Source organism: Otolemur garnettii, unplaced genomic scaffold, assembly GCF_000181295.1.
Source record: "Otolemur garnettii isolate 467f Iridium unplaced genomic scaffold, OtoGar3 scaffold00028, whole genome shotgun sequence".
NCBI lineage: Eukaryota > Metazoa > Chordata > Mammalia > Primates > Galagidae > Otolemur > Otolemur garnettii.
Window position 1 is genome coordinate 16479104 of NW_003852423.1, and position 14557 is coordinate 16493660.

At 35.3% G+C, this 14557-nt stretch overlaps 1 protein-coding gene across 1 annotated transcript in view; it reads right to left on the bottom strand.

The window, feature by feature from the left end:
- The window catches only part of DPY19L1 (dpy-19 like C-mannosyltransferase 1), a 106722-nt gene that overhangs the window by 22855 nt on the left and 69310 nt on the right, over positions 1–14557 (bottom strand). Inside the window, exons 9-11 of the mRNA XM_023512425.1 lie at positions 13926–14025; positions 11372–11449; positions 2136–2222 (exon numbers count right to left, since the gene is read on the bottom strand). Of these exons, the coding sequence (XP_023368193.1) occupies positions 2136–2222; positions 11372–11449; positions 13926–14025 (265 nt within the window). The remainder of the gene's footprint in view (positions 1–2135; positions 2223–11371; positions 11450–13925; positions 14026–14557) is intronic.

Sequence of the window (14557 nt, forward strand, 5' to 3'; positions counted from 1 at the left end):
AAAAAAAAAAATAATAATAATATATATATATACACAGTTAATGCTTACAGATATAAATTCAAGTACTAAAAAATTCTAAATAATGAGATTCTCAAGTACCTAAAATTGAGCAAATCAACAATTTCCCACATAGCTTTACCACATGGTAATTTCTATAATAAGTGATTTTAAGAAGTAGCCTTATTTAATCCAAAGATTAGGTCAGTTAGTGACTTTGTAAAGTTGAAAAAAGAACTGTCATATGTAAATTTCTATGGCAAATTTTACATATTTGATTTACTTAAGAACCAAAAGGTATATAACAATTTCAGAATTTTAGATAGCAGTCATACAGAAGATAAAAATTACTAACTTACAATAAAGAACAAATGTCATTTTAATGAATCAACTAAGTACTTCTCCTCTGTCAAATCTTGAGTTTTTCCAGGTTCATAGATTCCCAAATTGTTTTACTTCTAGGAAACTAAATCTACTTTGAACGTGGCAAAAATAGGGTTAGAGATTAACACATATTTATTTCAAACCCAAATTAAATTCTTTCCAAAGTTTCTGAATATCTGAGAACACAAAATGTGAGTTGATGCGGGTTTTAAAGTGATTAACTATAAATAAATATAGGCAAATGTGTTTATAGTTAAATATGTATAAATATGTTCCATAATCTACAACTGTTAGCATCACTTATTTTTATCTAACAAAATATGCATAAATATGCTTAATTCATACCAAAGCACACCTCAGTGTCAAACATCCAGCTGGGTATCTGACACGCTGCAGGTGCGCAACTGAACTGAAGAGAAAATTTTTACAAAATGTACTTAGATCTTATTCACAGGCAATACTCCATTTAATTACCAAAAGTCATATAGTTTATCCTGGGTAATAGCAGTACTTGTCAAAAAGTATACACGTAAAATATAGAATTGAGTGCACTGTCACATTTCCTAATTATAAAGTATACTGATTTTAAGAACTATACCTATTAATCCCAAAGTAGAGGACTCAGTTAATGATTTCTGTAGTTGAAAATTAGCACCATCATATGCTAATCGCTAATTTCTGTTAACTAAATATACTTGAGGGACAAAACCAAAAAAGGGTGGTGACCCAGACTGGGAAGAGGCATTTTCCTGAAAAATGAGTTCTTAAATATTACTTGTTAAATGAAACAAAGAAATAGGATATTTCAAATTTGTCAATGAGTTCTAGAAATCAAGAAAGCCAAAATGATCTGAGTAACCTAAATGATTACTCAAGAAGTAGAATACATCCCAATTAAAACAGTGCAACAAGCTTGCACCTTCAAGAAATCAGCCTGCACTACTGCTCACGCAGTTTAAAAGTAAGGAGTAACTTAGGTTTGCAAACATTCTACTGGTGACATCCCTTAGAAAAGCCATAACCACCTCTGGAGTCTTTAAATTTAACAAAACTTTTGTACAGGATGTCCCAAGTCACCCCTGAAGTCACTATACATAAGCAAAATGGGAATTTGTAGCTAAATGTATTTTTATTTACAAAATATTCATTACAAAATATTTACAAAATATTCTTTATGTGTGGGCCATTTCTTTATAAAACTTTGACCTTTCACCATTTGTTCTAACTCTGTAAGATCATCTCTCCACAAGCTGAAGTTATTCTCGTAATCATCATCTGACTTAAACCACTCAAATATTCCTTACAAATAAATAAGGGACAAAAAAAAAAAAAAACCGCTACGTAACCAAGGTCTCAAGCCTCTGATCACAGCAAAGAGGGGAGGGAGGCTACTGAGAGATGGCAGGGGGAGAAAGGGGGTTACGAAGGTATATCAGGAGGAGGATAAAACAGAAAAGAGAAACAGAGAAGAAAAGCACAGAAATCTTTCTGAAATGAACCCTGGGACCAAAACTTAAGTGACAGAAAAGCTAGAGAAAGACAAAGGGCAGATGAAGGGCGGGAGGCAAAGTGCTGATCCGCTTTCTGATACTAGGCATCATGCCTGTTTCCTGTTTCAGAAGTGAGGCCTTGAACACTCCACCACAGAAGATGTATTCAGGAAGACACCCGAGATGGTTCCTGTACGAACCCCAAGCCAGTGATAAACTGATAAACAATTAGTTTCAAAATAGCCATGTTGAAAAAACACTTACCCAAATAATTACCAAGGAGGAAGCATAATAAGAAGTTAACAACATTGAGTTCCCAAACATCAAAACAAAACAAAGTGCAAGAGAAATCTGGAAAAATCCAAGAAAAAATATAATTAATACAAATGAAACAAAAAACATTGGTTTTTATGGTGAAAATTGCACATGCCCATGATAAACAAAATTCAAATCTTCCAGAAGGGAACACACAATGAAAATAGTCCACTCTCCATTCATACTTCAAACCCACAGATAACCACTACCAAGTTTCCTGTACATTCTTTTAGAAATCAAATGTACAAATTCTAGTTGGTATTTTTTAAGGGAAAATTACCCTATAAGATCTATTAATTTTTGCTTCTCAATATATTTCACTTTTTCATATCAACCCAAATCAACCTGAATTATTCTGTTAAGAACTGAAAAACAGTATTCCATTCTAAAGATACACCATCATTTTTTAATATGTCCTCAGAGTCCTGCTGAACAATTAAGTGCTTTCCACTTCCACTTTGTTTTTCTTATTACAAACACTGCTATGATAAATATCCTTATTGCATATCTTATGCACATATCAATACTTTTATCGATAAATTGCAAGAATCAGAATTGATGGATCAAAGACTTATAAATTTTACAATTAGAAAAAATACTGACAAATTGACCTGTAAAAAGATTATACACATTTTGAGGGCTCCTGCTGATGCACATTCTGGCAACACTGTGTATTAATTCTTTTAAATATGCACCAATTTAGTAGGAAAAAAATTTACCTCATCGTTTCCCTTTTCCATTCTTTTAACAGTAAATGAGACACAGCGTCATTTCTGCTATTTACTGTTTTTTGTTATTTTGTGTTGCACAGGAATTGTTGATTCCCATGTCCCTTTCTCTACTGGGTTGTGATTACTTAAGAGCGCTCTTTATATATTATAGAGCATAACTCGTCATCCAGCAAACATATTGTAAATATTCTTCCCAGTTTATTTTTTACCTTAGTAGTATTTTTTATTATGTTTATCTTCTAAATCTTCATATTACTAATTATCATTCACATCCTTTAGGTCTTCAGGACCTATTTATGTAATTAGAATGAAAAGGCTTTAAAACTAAAATAAACTATATTTTCTCCTAGAAATTCTATTTTGATCCATATATATCAATTTCCATGTGAATTTTATAATCAGTTTAAAATGAGTTAAAAGCTTTATTCAATAATGCACATTATTTAAAGTTATATCTGTCGGATATTATATCTTTAGATCCAAAAGCAATACATACTGCTTTTCCATTTCTTTAGGTCTTCTTTTGCATATACATTAGTTAGTATAAAGTTTTCTTCCTAAAGATCCTGCATATTTAAGTTTATTTTAACGTATGTTATATCTATTGCTATTATATCAGTAATCTTTTTTCATATTTTCTGATTACTTGTATTTATAAAAGTCATATTAAATATCCATCAATAAATACAGCTTTGATTGTTTCTAGTAGTCGTTTATTAATTAGGAGTTTCCAGCTATTCAAAATCAAATCACCTACAAATAACGACATCTTCCTTTCCTATTTTTAAAACTCTTAGTTTTTAGTAAACTGTTTTCATTAACATTTCTGTAACAATATTAAGTAGTCAGAGTAGCAGTAGGCATATTTATTATGCTTCTGGCATTAACAGGAACAGTTCAACTGCTTAACATTTTATGTGATCTTAGCTTTTGGTTTGAAGTGTTTAAAATATTTAAAATTTAAAGGAAATAGCCATCTGAGATAGGGAACTGGCAGATATTTCTTTGGATACTGCTTTGGACGTTAATTAATTGCTCAAGCATTGGTTAATTTAGTCAGGAAGTTTCAAAGTTTCAAATTAAACTTATCAAAACAGATAGAGGCAAGTTCCACTTGGTTAGAGCCAAGATGGTGGAGACCCTGACCACCTCTTGACCCTATATCTTTATTATACACCTCATTACCATGAAAGTTTCTGAGAAAACCTCCCACTCCCATTATGCACCTGACCTCACGACACTTCCTATTTGATCGTATGTAGTTAAGCAGAGGGCATCACCCTAATTCCAAAAAAACACCACCCCTTCCCAAGAAATAGCATGAATATTCCTTCCTTGTTTAGCCTATAATTAAGCTGTTGCTTAAAAAGAAAGGCAAAAGGAACCATGGGTCCAGCTGTCTTCTGCAGAGAGAACTAGCCGCTGACCTATCTGAGGAGCAGACTTTCTATAGTTTAAGAATAAATCTCACTTTCACTTCATACAGTCAGCTGGCTCCTGAATTCTTCCTTATGTGAAGCCAAGTATCCAGCTGGACTTCAAGTGGCTCCCAAAATTGGGAGTCATCTTCCTCCGTCACATCTATTTTTACTTAAGGTCTTAAAAATCAGACACAGAAGTTGACTTTTATTCAGTACCTTTATAACATCAAAGGAAAAGGTCATATTGTTCATCTTTCTTTAGATCTTTTTTTTTTTTTAAACAGGCAGGTTATGGCTCTGTTGGCCAAGCTTGAGTGTAATGGCAGGATCGTAGCTCACTGTAGCCTTTAACTCCTGGGCTCAAGCCATACTCCTGCCTCAGTCTTCCAAGTAGCCGGGACTACAGGCCCATGCTGCCACATGTGGCTAATTTTTTATGAATTTTCATATAGGATGGAGGTTTCACAATGTTGCCCAGACTAGTCTCTAACTCCTGGCCTCAAGCAATTCTTCTGCTTCTGTGTCCTGAAGTACAAGGACCACAAGCATGAGATACCATGACTGGTATTTAAATTTCTCAATGTGGGCCATGCGCAGTGGCTCATGCCTGTAATACTAGCACTCTGGGAGGCTGAGGTGGGTGCATTGTTTGAATTCACAAGTTCGAGACCTGCCTGAGCAAGAGCCAGGCCCCGTCTCTACCAAAAACAGAAAAACTGAGGCAAGAGGATTGCTTGAGCCCAGGAGTGCCACAGCACTCTACCCAGGGTGACAGTTTGAGACTATATCAAAACCCCCCCCCTCAAAAAAAAAAAACAAAAACAATTCTCAATGTGACCAATTATAAGAATTTCTAATGTCAAAATATTCTTGCATTCCTAGAATGAAATATTTAGTACAAACTTAACAAAATATGTGCAAGATCTATATATATGAAGAAAACTATAAAAACTTGAAAGAAAATAATCAAAGGAGAACTAAATAAATGAAGAGTTACTTCATGTATGAAAGACTTAATATTATCAAGATGTCAGTTTTTCCCCACTTAATCTATAGATTCAGCATAATGCCAATCATTATCTCAGCAAGTTATTTTGTGGATATTGACAAACTGATTCTAAAGTTCATAAGGAGATATAAAAGACCCTTAATATTAAAGAAGAACAAGGTCAGAGGCCTAACACCATTCTGTTTCTTGATTTACCATAAAGCTACAGCAATAAAAATAGAGAGATACTGGTGAAAAAATACACACATAGATCAACGGAAGAAAATACAGAGCCCAGAAATAAACCCACATAAATATAGTTACCTGATCTGTGATAAAGGAGGGAGCACAGCCAATATAATAGAGCAAAGACAGTCTTTTTTTTTTAAGACAGTCTTACTCTGTCACTCTGGGTAGACTGCCCTGGCATCATAGCTCACAGCAACCTCAAATTCCCGGGTTCCAGTGACCCTCTTGCCTCAGCCTCTCAAGTAGCTGGGATACAGGCGAGCACCACTATACCTGGCTAGTTTTTTTCTATTTTAAGTAGAGCTGGGGTCTTGCTCTTGCTCAGGCTGGTCTCGAACTCTTGAGCTCAGGCAATCTACTTGCCTCGGCCTTGCAGAGTGCTAAGGCAGAGTGCTAAGATTACAGGTGTGAGCCACCACACCCAGCTTCAAAGATAGTCCTTTTAACAAATACTTCTGGAACAATGGTATGTCCACATATTAAAATAAATCTAGACATAGACTTATCACAAAAATTAACTCAAAATAGACTGTAGATAAAAAGGCACATCACAAAAATACAAAACCCCTAAAAAGTAAGATCTATGAAAGAAACAATTAAACTGGACTTAAAATTAAAAATTTCTGCTCGGCAAAAGACAATGTGAAAAGAAGGCAAGCCACAGACAGAGATATATTTGCAAAAGATTTCTGATAAAGGATTATTATCCAAAATATACAAAGAATTCTTAAAACTCAACAATAAGAAAATGAACACTTCATTGAAAAAGTGGGCAAAAGACCTTAACAAATACCTCATCTAAGGAGATACCTGGGTGGTAAATAAGCATATGAAAAGATGTTCGACCAAAGTAAAACCAGGAGATACCACCACACATCTGTTAGAATAGACACAATCTGTATACTAATACTACCACTTGCTGACTCTGCAAGACAGTTTGGCAATGTCCTAAAAACTAATCATACTCTTACCATACTACCAAACGATCATTCTCCTTCACTTACCCAACTGAACTAAAAACTACATCCATATAAAACTCTTGGTCTTAAGCCATCCTGCTGAGTAGCTGAGACTATAGGCACATGCCACCACACCTGGCTATTATTTTTCTAATTTTTCTTGAGCACAAATGTTTATAGCAGCTTTATTCACAATTGCTCAAACTTGGAATTAACCAACACCCATTCAGTAGGTGAATAAATAAACAATGGCACATCCACATAATCAAAATGTTACTCAGCACTATAAAAAAATGAGCTATCTAGCCATGAAAAGATGTGGAGAAAACTTAACTGCATTTTACTAACTAAAGGAATACAATCCAAAAAGGCTACATACTGTTCAATTCCAAATACATGACACTCTGCAAAAGGCAAAAACTAGAAAGGCAGTAAAAAGGTTAGTGTTTAGAGGGGTGGTGGTGAAGGGGAAGGATGAATAAGCAGAGCACAGAGGATTTTAGGGCAGGGAAAGTTATCTGTATGACACTACAATGGTGAATACATGTCATCGTATGTTTGTCAAAACCGTTCAAAATGAACAACACCAAGGTGGAACCCTAACATGAACTGTGGACCTTAGGTGATTATGGTGTGTCAGTGTAAGTTCATCAAATGTAATAAATATACCATCTACTGTGGGATGTCAAAAGTGGGAGAGGCTGTACATGAATGGGGTCGGTGGTATATGGGGACTCTCTGTACTTTCTGATCAACTTTGCTATAAACTTAAAACTGTTGTAAAAAATAACATTTTTTTTAATTAAAAGAAAATAACTAAAACCACAATAAGATACCACTTCATACCCACTAAGATGCTATCATCACAAAAGCAGAAAATAAATGCTGGTGATGAGAATGAGAAATTAAAACCCTGGTACACTGTTGGTAGGAATGTAAAATAGTATAGCTGCTGTGGAAACAGTTTGGGAGTTCCTCAAAAATAGATTTACCATAGGATAAATCCAGCACTTCCACTTTGGGGCATATGCAAGCCCTCAAAGAGTTACTGGTATATCCATATTGATGGCAGCACTAATTACTATAGCTAAAACGTGGCAGCAACCCAAGTACCCACAGATAGATGAATGGAAAGAAAATGCAGTCTATACATATATGCACACAATGAAATATTATTCAGCCCTAAAAAGGAAGGAAATTCTGACATATGCTTCAACATGGAAGAAACTTGGAAGGAAATTTTGCTAAGTGAAATAAGCCAATCACAAAGACGAATATTGTATGATTTCACTTACATGGTAGTCAAAATTATAAAGACAGAAAGTAGAATGGTGGTTTCCAGGGGCTGAGAAGATGGGAGAATAAAGAATGATTATTTCTTTTTTCTTTTCTTTCTTTTTTGAAACAGACTCTTGCTTTGTTACCCTCGGCAAAGTGCCCATGGCATCATAGCTCACAGCAACTGCCAACTCCTGGGCTCAAGCAATTCTCTTGCCTCAGACTCCCCAATAGTGGGGCCTACAGGCACCCACCACAACACCAGGCTATTTTTAGAGATGGGGTCTCGCTCTGGCTCAGGCTGCTCTCAAAGTTGTGAGCTCAGGGCAATACACGCACCTCAGCCTCCCAGAGAGCTATGATTACAGGCATGAGCTACCACACTTGGCTTTTTTTTTTTTTGAGACAAAGTCTCACTATGTTCCCCTCAGTAGAGTGCACATGGCGTTATAGATCACAGCAACCTCAAACTCCTGGGTTCAAGTGATCCTCTTGCCTCAGCCTCTAGCGTTGCTGGGATTACAGGAACCTGCCATAACGCCCAGCTATTTTTAGAGATGGGGGTCTCGTTCGTGCTCATTCTGGTCTTGAACTCCTGAGCTCAAGCAATCCACCTACCTTGGCCTCCCAGAGTGTAGGATTACAGGTGTGAGCCACAGCACCCAACCAGGAGTTATTATTTAATGGGTTTAGAGAGCTGCAGTTTTATAAAATAAGAACGGTTCTACAGATATGATAATGGTTGCAAAAAAAACATGAATGTACTTAATAACACTGAACTGTGCACCTAAAAATGTTTAACATGGGAAATTTTATTTTATGTGTATTTTACAACAATTAAAAAAAAAGGAAAAAAATCCTTCTGGAAACATTTCTATTTTTTTCTTTGCGTAACGATAAAGATTTAGGGATTTGTTAAGTGGTAACAGAAGACAGAGAATAGTCAGTAAGTCACTTCACAAAGTATGTATCATTTACCCAATATTGGTTCTACTACAAACTATACCTGTGTCATTTTAGTACTTTCAAAATCACAACTCCAAGTCAAAGCCCTCAGCCAAAGTTGCCTAGGAGACTGTATGATGGGCCAGTTCTGAATCCTTAACATTTTAATCTAATTTGTACTATAAAATAAAAAGCTATATTAAATGGTTTGAAAAAAAAAAGTAAGCCAAGTATAAAAAAGATTACTAACACATTCATAAACAGAGATGTGAAAATCCTTATAAAATAATAACTGAATCCAGCAATATGTAAAACTTGTGTTTACCCCAGAAAAGCAAGATTTTTAATGCTAGAAAATCAATTAATGTCAATTTACCACAGTAACAGATTAAAGAGAAGAAAATACACAAAATCACTTAAACAGATGCAAAAAAGCATTTCATGAAATTTAACATTTATTTCAAAGTGCTTAAAGCATGATAAGGATGATACATTAGAAGGATAGAAAAGCCAGCTTGAATAGTTAGACAAATCTGGAATAATTCGAGCATCAACATAAATAACGAAAATAATGGATTATATTGCACTGAATAAACTATACATCATTTTCTCTTAGACACAGCAAAAACTGGTATAAGATTTGAATAGGAATGTCACACAGGTACACAAAACCCATGAAGGGCCCATAAACCAAAAGATGCTTAGCTTTGTTAAGGAACAGAGAAAATGCAAATTAGTCATAAGATACTATTTTATACTAACCAGACTGATAAAATAAAACAGAATGTAGAAAAATATGAGCTATTTATCATGTGTTGTAGTTTGAAGTAGTTCAATCATTTAGGCAAAATAATTTAGTATTTATAAAGTTGAACCTGTGTATAATTAACTACCCAGCAAGTCTACTCACTACTAGGTAAATATCCTAGAGAAATTCTTCACACATGGACTGCCATATTAGAAAAAAAAAATTGCTTTCTTTGGGGCCACAGTGTTTTAGTAGGTCAAGAGACGTGTGAGTTATATATGCTTCGAGAAGCTGGCTCCAGACTCAGAACTAGCATAAGTAAAAGACAACTCACGTGGCAATTAATGTGTTACTATATATGGCCTAGAAGGTATGTCTAAAAATGTACAGCACTACACTGTACTACTTATAACTGAAAAAAGAGGCTGGGGAGAAGAAAAGAATCTAAATGTCTTTCAATAAGAAATGAAAAAAAATGAGCTTTATTTATATAATGAAAACTATAAAACAGTGAAAATATCTGAACTCTATCAACTTAAAAAAAGATACCATTTAAAATAATGTGAATATTTAATAATAGAAATATGCTACTTAGAAATACCCATATGAAAAAGTTATAAAGAAAAGCAAATTAATTACTACTTTAAAAAGTCAGGGTAACAGGGCTTGGTGCCCGTAACTCACTGAGTAGGGCGCCAACCACATACACCAAGGCTGGCGGGTTCGAGCCCTGCCTGGGCTTGCTAAAGGACAATGACAACTGCAACCAAAAAATAGCTGGGCATTGTGGCGGGTGCCTGTATTCCCAGCTACTTGGGAGGGGGAGGCTTAAGCCCAAGAGTCTGAGGTTGCTGTGAGCTGTGACACCACAGCACTCTACTTTAGGTGACATAGTGAGACTCTGTCTCAGGAAAAAAAAAAAAGTAGGGTAATAGTTACCTCTAGCAACAGTAAGAGGGTGAGTTCAGGGCACACAGGACTCCTAAGTAATAAGGTTCAAGTTTTCATGTAGAGGATAGGCTTGTGGCTATTTTATAACTGTGTTCATAATTTCCCTACACATTATTTATGTCCTTTTTTCACTCATTAGAGAATGAAAATAACAGCATATGATAAAAACAGAAAAAGAAAGCATCAAAAATTATGAAAGCTCACAGCGGAGACAAGACAAATGTTTTTAAAGGATTAACATAAGGACTTTGCTTAGCTGTTCCACCAACCTGGAACACTGTTTTCTCTGGTATCTAGCTGGCCAACTCCGTCTCCTCTTTCCAATCTTGGGAAGACCGGCCCTGCCTGCCTCATCTGATACCTTGGTCCCACCCATCAGTGTAGGAGCTCCTGACATGGTTTACTCTGACTGTTCTTTCTTTTCTTCTATAATCCTTATCACCTTTTAACACACGACCTCGCTTAGCCATTTACTATGCTCCTCACTTATCCTCTGTCTTCCTTCCTTCCCCTGTTCTACTAGAAAATGAAGAACAGGAATGCTGGGGTCTCCACAGTTCCAGTCACTGGTGTGTCCCATCTGCTGAGCAGTTGGTGTTCAGTGGATGAACATTCCACTTCACTTTAACAGACAGTTCCTGGGTAATATACCAATCCGTGTTTCTCCTTCATGAATTCTTTCTTTTACCTATAATGCATAAGTTGGGTAAAACCCCAATTAAATAGTACATGCTTTATCATTTTTCGGGTGGCCTATTCTGTTCATTCATAGTATTTGAATTCTGTTCATTCATAGTATTTGAATGACACTTGTTTTTATTATGAAGTCATGCTGCAAATAGTTTCAACCATGAATAAATTAAATATTAATCAGTTTAAGGGCAAACTAAATAAAAAACAATTAAAAAGCCATACCATGTGTATATAAATGATCTTCCGTAATTTACATATATCAATGTACCCCACAACATATACTGCAAATAGTGATGCAATCTGAAATTTAAGAAGAAATTAAGTTATAAAATCATTATAAAATTGAAGAAAAAATTATCTTTATTATATCAAATTGATTTATATTTATACAGAAAGTAAGTTCTTTAGTTTTTTCCTTTTATCTGCCCAGTTATTATGGAATATGGTCAATATATAAGCATAGCAAATACTGGTTGATTTTTTTCTCCCATACACAGCTCTCCCATCCATGGGAACTGTCTACTTTGTGAATTATCCAGAACAATACTTATTTCAATCAGGGTGATACTACTGTCAACACAAACAATTATAAAGTGTCCAATCAAAAAAGATAAAAAGGTAATTATAACATGACAACTAATACATAATTGGGAAGATACATTAAACTAAAAAATAATTATACAATGCATGTGCACATAAAAATACATTAATTTTTGCTTGTTAATCACTCTTCACAAGTTATGGCCATTAGTGTTCTCTTTCATTAATACAAATATTCAAGAATTAGTTAAAACTGAATTTATCAAATTTCAAATTAGAAGGAGTACTTTCACTGCAAAGATATTTTTAGTTTTCCATTTTAAAGAAAATTAAATTTTACATGTCAAAAATTCTAACATCGAATTATATGGATGAATTTATTGGTTAAATGATGGTATAGTACCTCTTACACAGAAGTATGATGTCAGACAATGCTTCCCCACTCTTCTTCATGAAGAAAGCAATTTAAATTAAATTCTACGCCTTGCCTACTACATATAGCACAAACAAGCCGCAAAACAGCTGAATACTTAAACTTATTACTTAAGTGCCATTCATCAAGTTTTTATCTCTAAATAATCCATTAGTAAGATAAACAACAGTATCTTCTTTCCCTGTAGTCAGAGTAACCCATGGAGAACAAGGCATTGCTGTTATTCAACATAAGCCCTAAAGAGAGGCATAATACCGCCCCTTCTCCCCCCCAAGAAGCAGGGCACCTTCACTAACTGGAAGCAATGCAATGGGAATGCTCCCTTTCCAACCTAAGGGATAAGCAATAGCACACTTGTAAGTTAGAATCTTCAAGAGACAATTTAAACTAGAAACTGATTTAAAATGTCAACAAACTAAACAATGTAAAGGAGTCAAAAGAGAAGATCAAAGGAAAAAGTGGAAATAATCCATTTAAAAACAAATGATGATATGAGTAGCTAACTTTAGGTGAGTGCAGTGGCTCCTGCTTATAATCCTGGCACTCTGGGAGGCAGGTAGATCACTTGAGCTCAGGAGTTTGAGACCAGCCTGAGCAAGGAGAGACCCCATCTCTAAAATTAGCCAGGCATCATGGCGGGCACCGATAGTCCCATCTACTCAGGATGCTGAGGCAAGAGGATCACTTGAGTCCATGAAGTTTCAGGTTGCTGTGAGCTATGACACCATAGTACTTAACCCCAGGGTGATTGAGTGAGACTGTCTTCAAAAAAAAAAAAAAAAAGCTAATTTACTGACATCTCACTAAATACTATGTTAAGAGTCTTATATAATTACCTCATCTGATCTTAAACACATCCCAATAAAGTAGGTTCTTTCATTTTTCTCTATTTTAGAAACCTGTGTTTTCACCATGTCAAGACTTTAGTGAACAGAACTAGGACTCAAATCCAGGTCTAACTTCATCTCCCAGGCAAGACATTTCAAAGAATCATGCAGAGAAACTCTACAATTGCATTATGCAAATATGGCTGGCATAATTTTTAAAATAGCATGAAGAGGGGAATATAAACACACAAGCTACTTGCTCTCTCAATAAGCCACCTTGCTTTGTAAACTTCCATTGAAGGGAGGCAAGAGTATATGCAAAGGCAAGCTGCACATTATTTAGGGCAAACGTCCTCAAACTATGGCCCGTAGGCCACATGCAGCCCACCTAGGACACTTATCCGGCCCACCAGGTGTTTTTGCCACCACTGCCTGTCCTGCTTAGCAGCCAACTCGTCCTAGGCCCACAGTCCAGCCCTCCAACAGTCTGAGGGACAGTGAACTGGCCCCCCTGTTTAAAAAGTTTGAGGACCCCTGATTTAGGGGGTTATATAAAACATGAAGTGGTTAGCTGTCTATCCTCTAATCCTGTATGTATTTATTTTTCATGTAAGAATATACAAAACTATTCATAGAAAAAACACATTTTACTTAAGAGAAATACTACAGTTTATTACAGAGGAAGACTTAAAGTTATAGCACAAGTCCTCTCTTAAAAACACTAACAAAGACTGAATAACACTGATAGCATTTGTACAAATTTGAGTTCAATCAATGCACTCTATTAGTAAGAAAATAATTTAACAATCATTAATAAACTTGACTTATTTCCCTGTCCTGATTTTTCATTAAAAGCATTAACTAGAAAATATTTTAGCACTTAGAATCATACAAATCTCAGTTATAATTTTATACAAATGAGCTTGCATAATCAAACATGTTAATCTTAAATTAGTTTAAAATGTAATCAGCTCACCTGAGTAAGAAGCACAAACTGAGCAAACTGCCACGGAAGCATGAAAAATACGTTGGAAATGCAAAGTGCAATCAAGCTTCCTCTATAAAGTTTTGTAGCCCTTGAAAAGATAAATATCAGTAAGTTTACCACTAAACAGTCTAGCATGGTTTCAAACCGTTACACTTTAGAATCTCACATGGACTGGTTAGAACCTAAATATAAAAGGAACCAATGAGTTAGCAATTACAACTCCTGACACTCAATTACAATACTCTGTGAAAAATAAAGATGTGTTATTATTGTGAAAATGCAGAATCTGTCAAAGAGGAGTGTGGCTGGGTCAGTATCCATTAAATTTTTTTTTCAAATTCTATTTCACGAATTCAAAATAAAAAAAAAATGTTTAATGCTGATTCAATAGATTCACTAATTGGGAAGGCAGATGTGTCTTTGAAAAAATGATAAAAAAAAAAAAAAAGTAGCATATTCTACGTGCTAAGTGTTATATAGACAAGAATGCAGAATAAGGGCTCAAGTGGCTGAAGGAGATTCCGGGAGGATGCGAGCTATACATCGGGAGATTCCGTGAGGATGCGAGCTATACATCGGGAGATTCCGTGAGGATGCGAGCTATACATCGGGAGATTCCG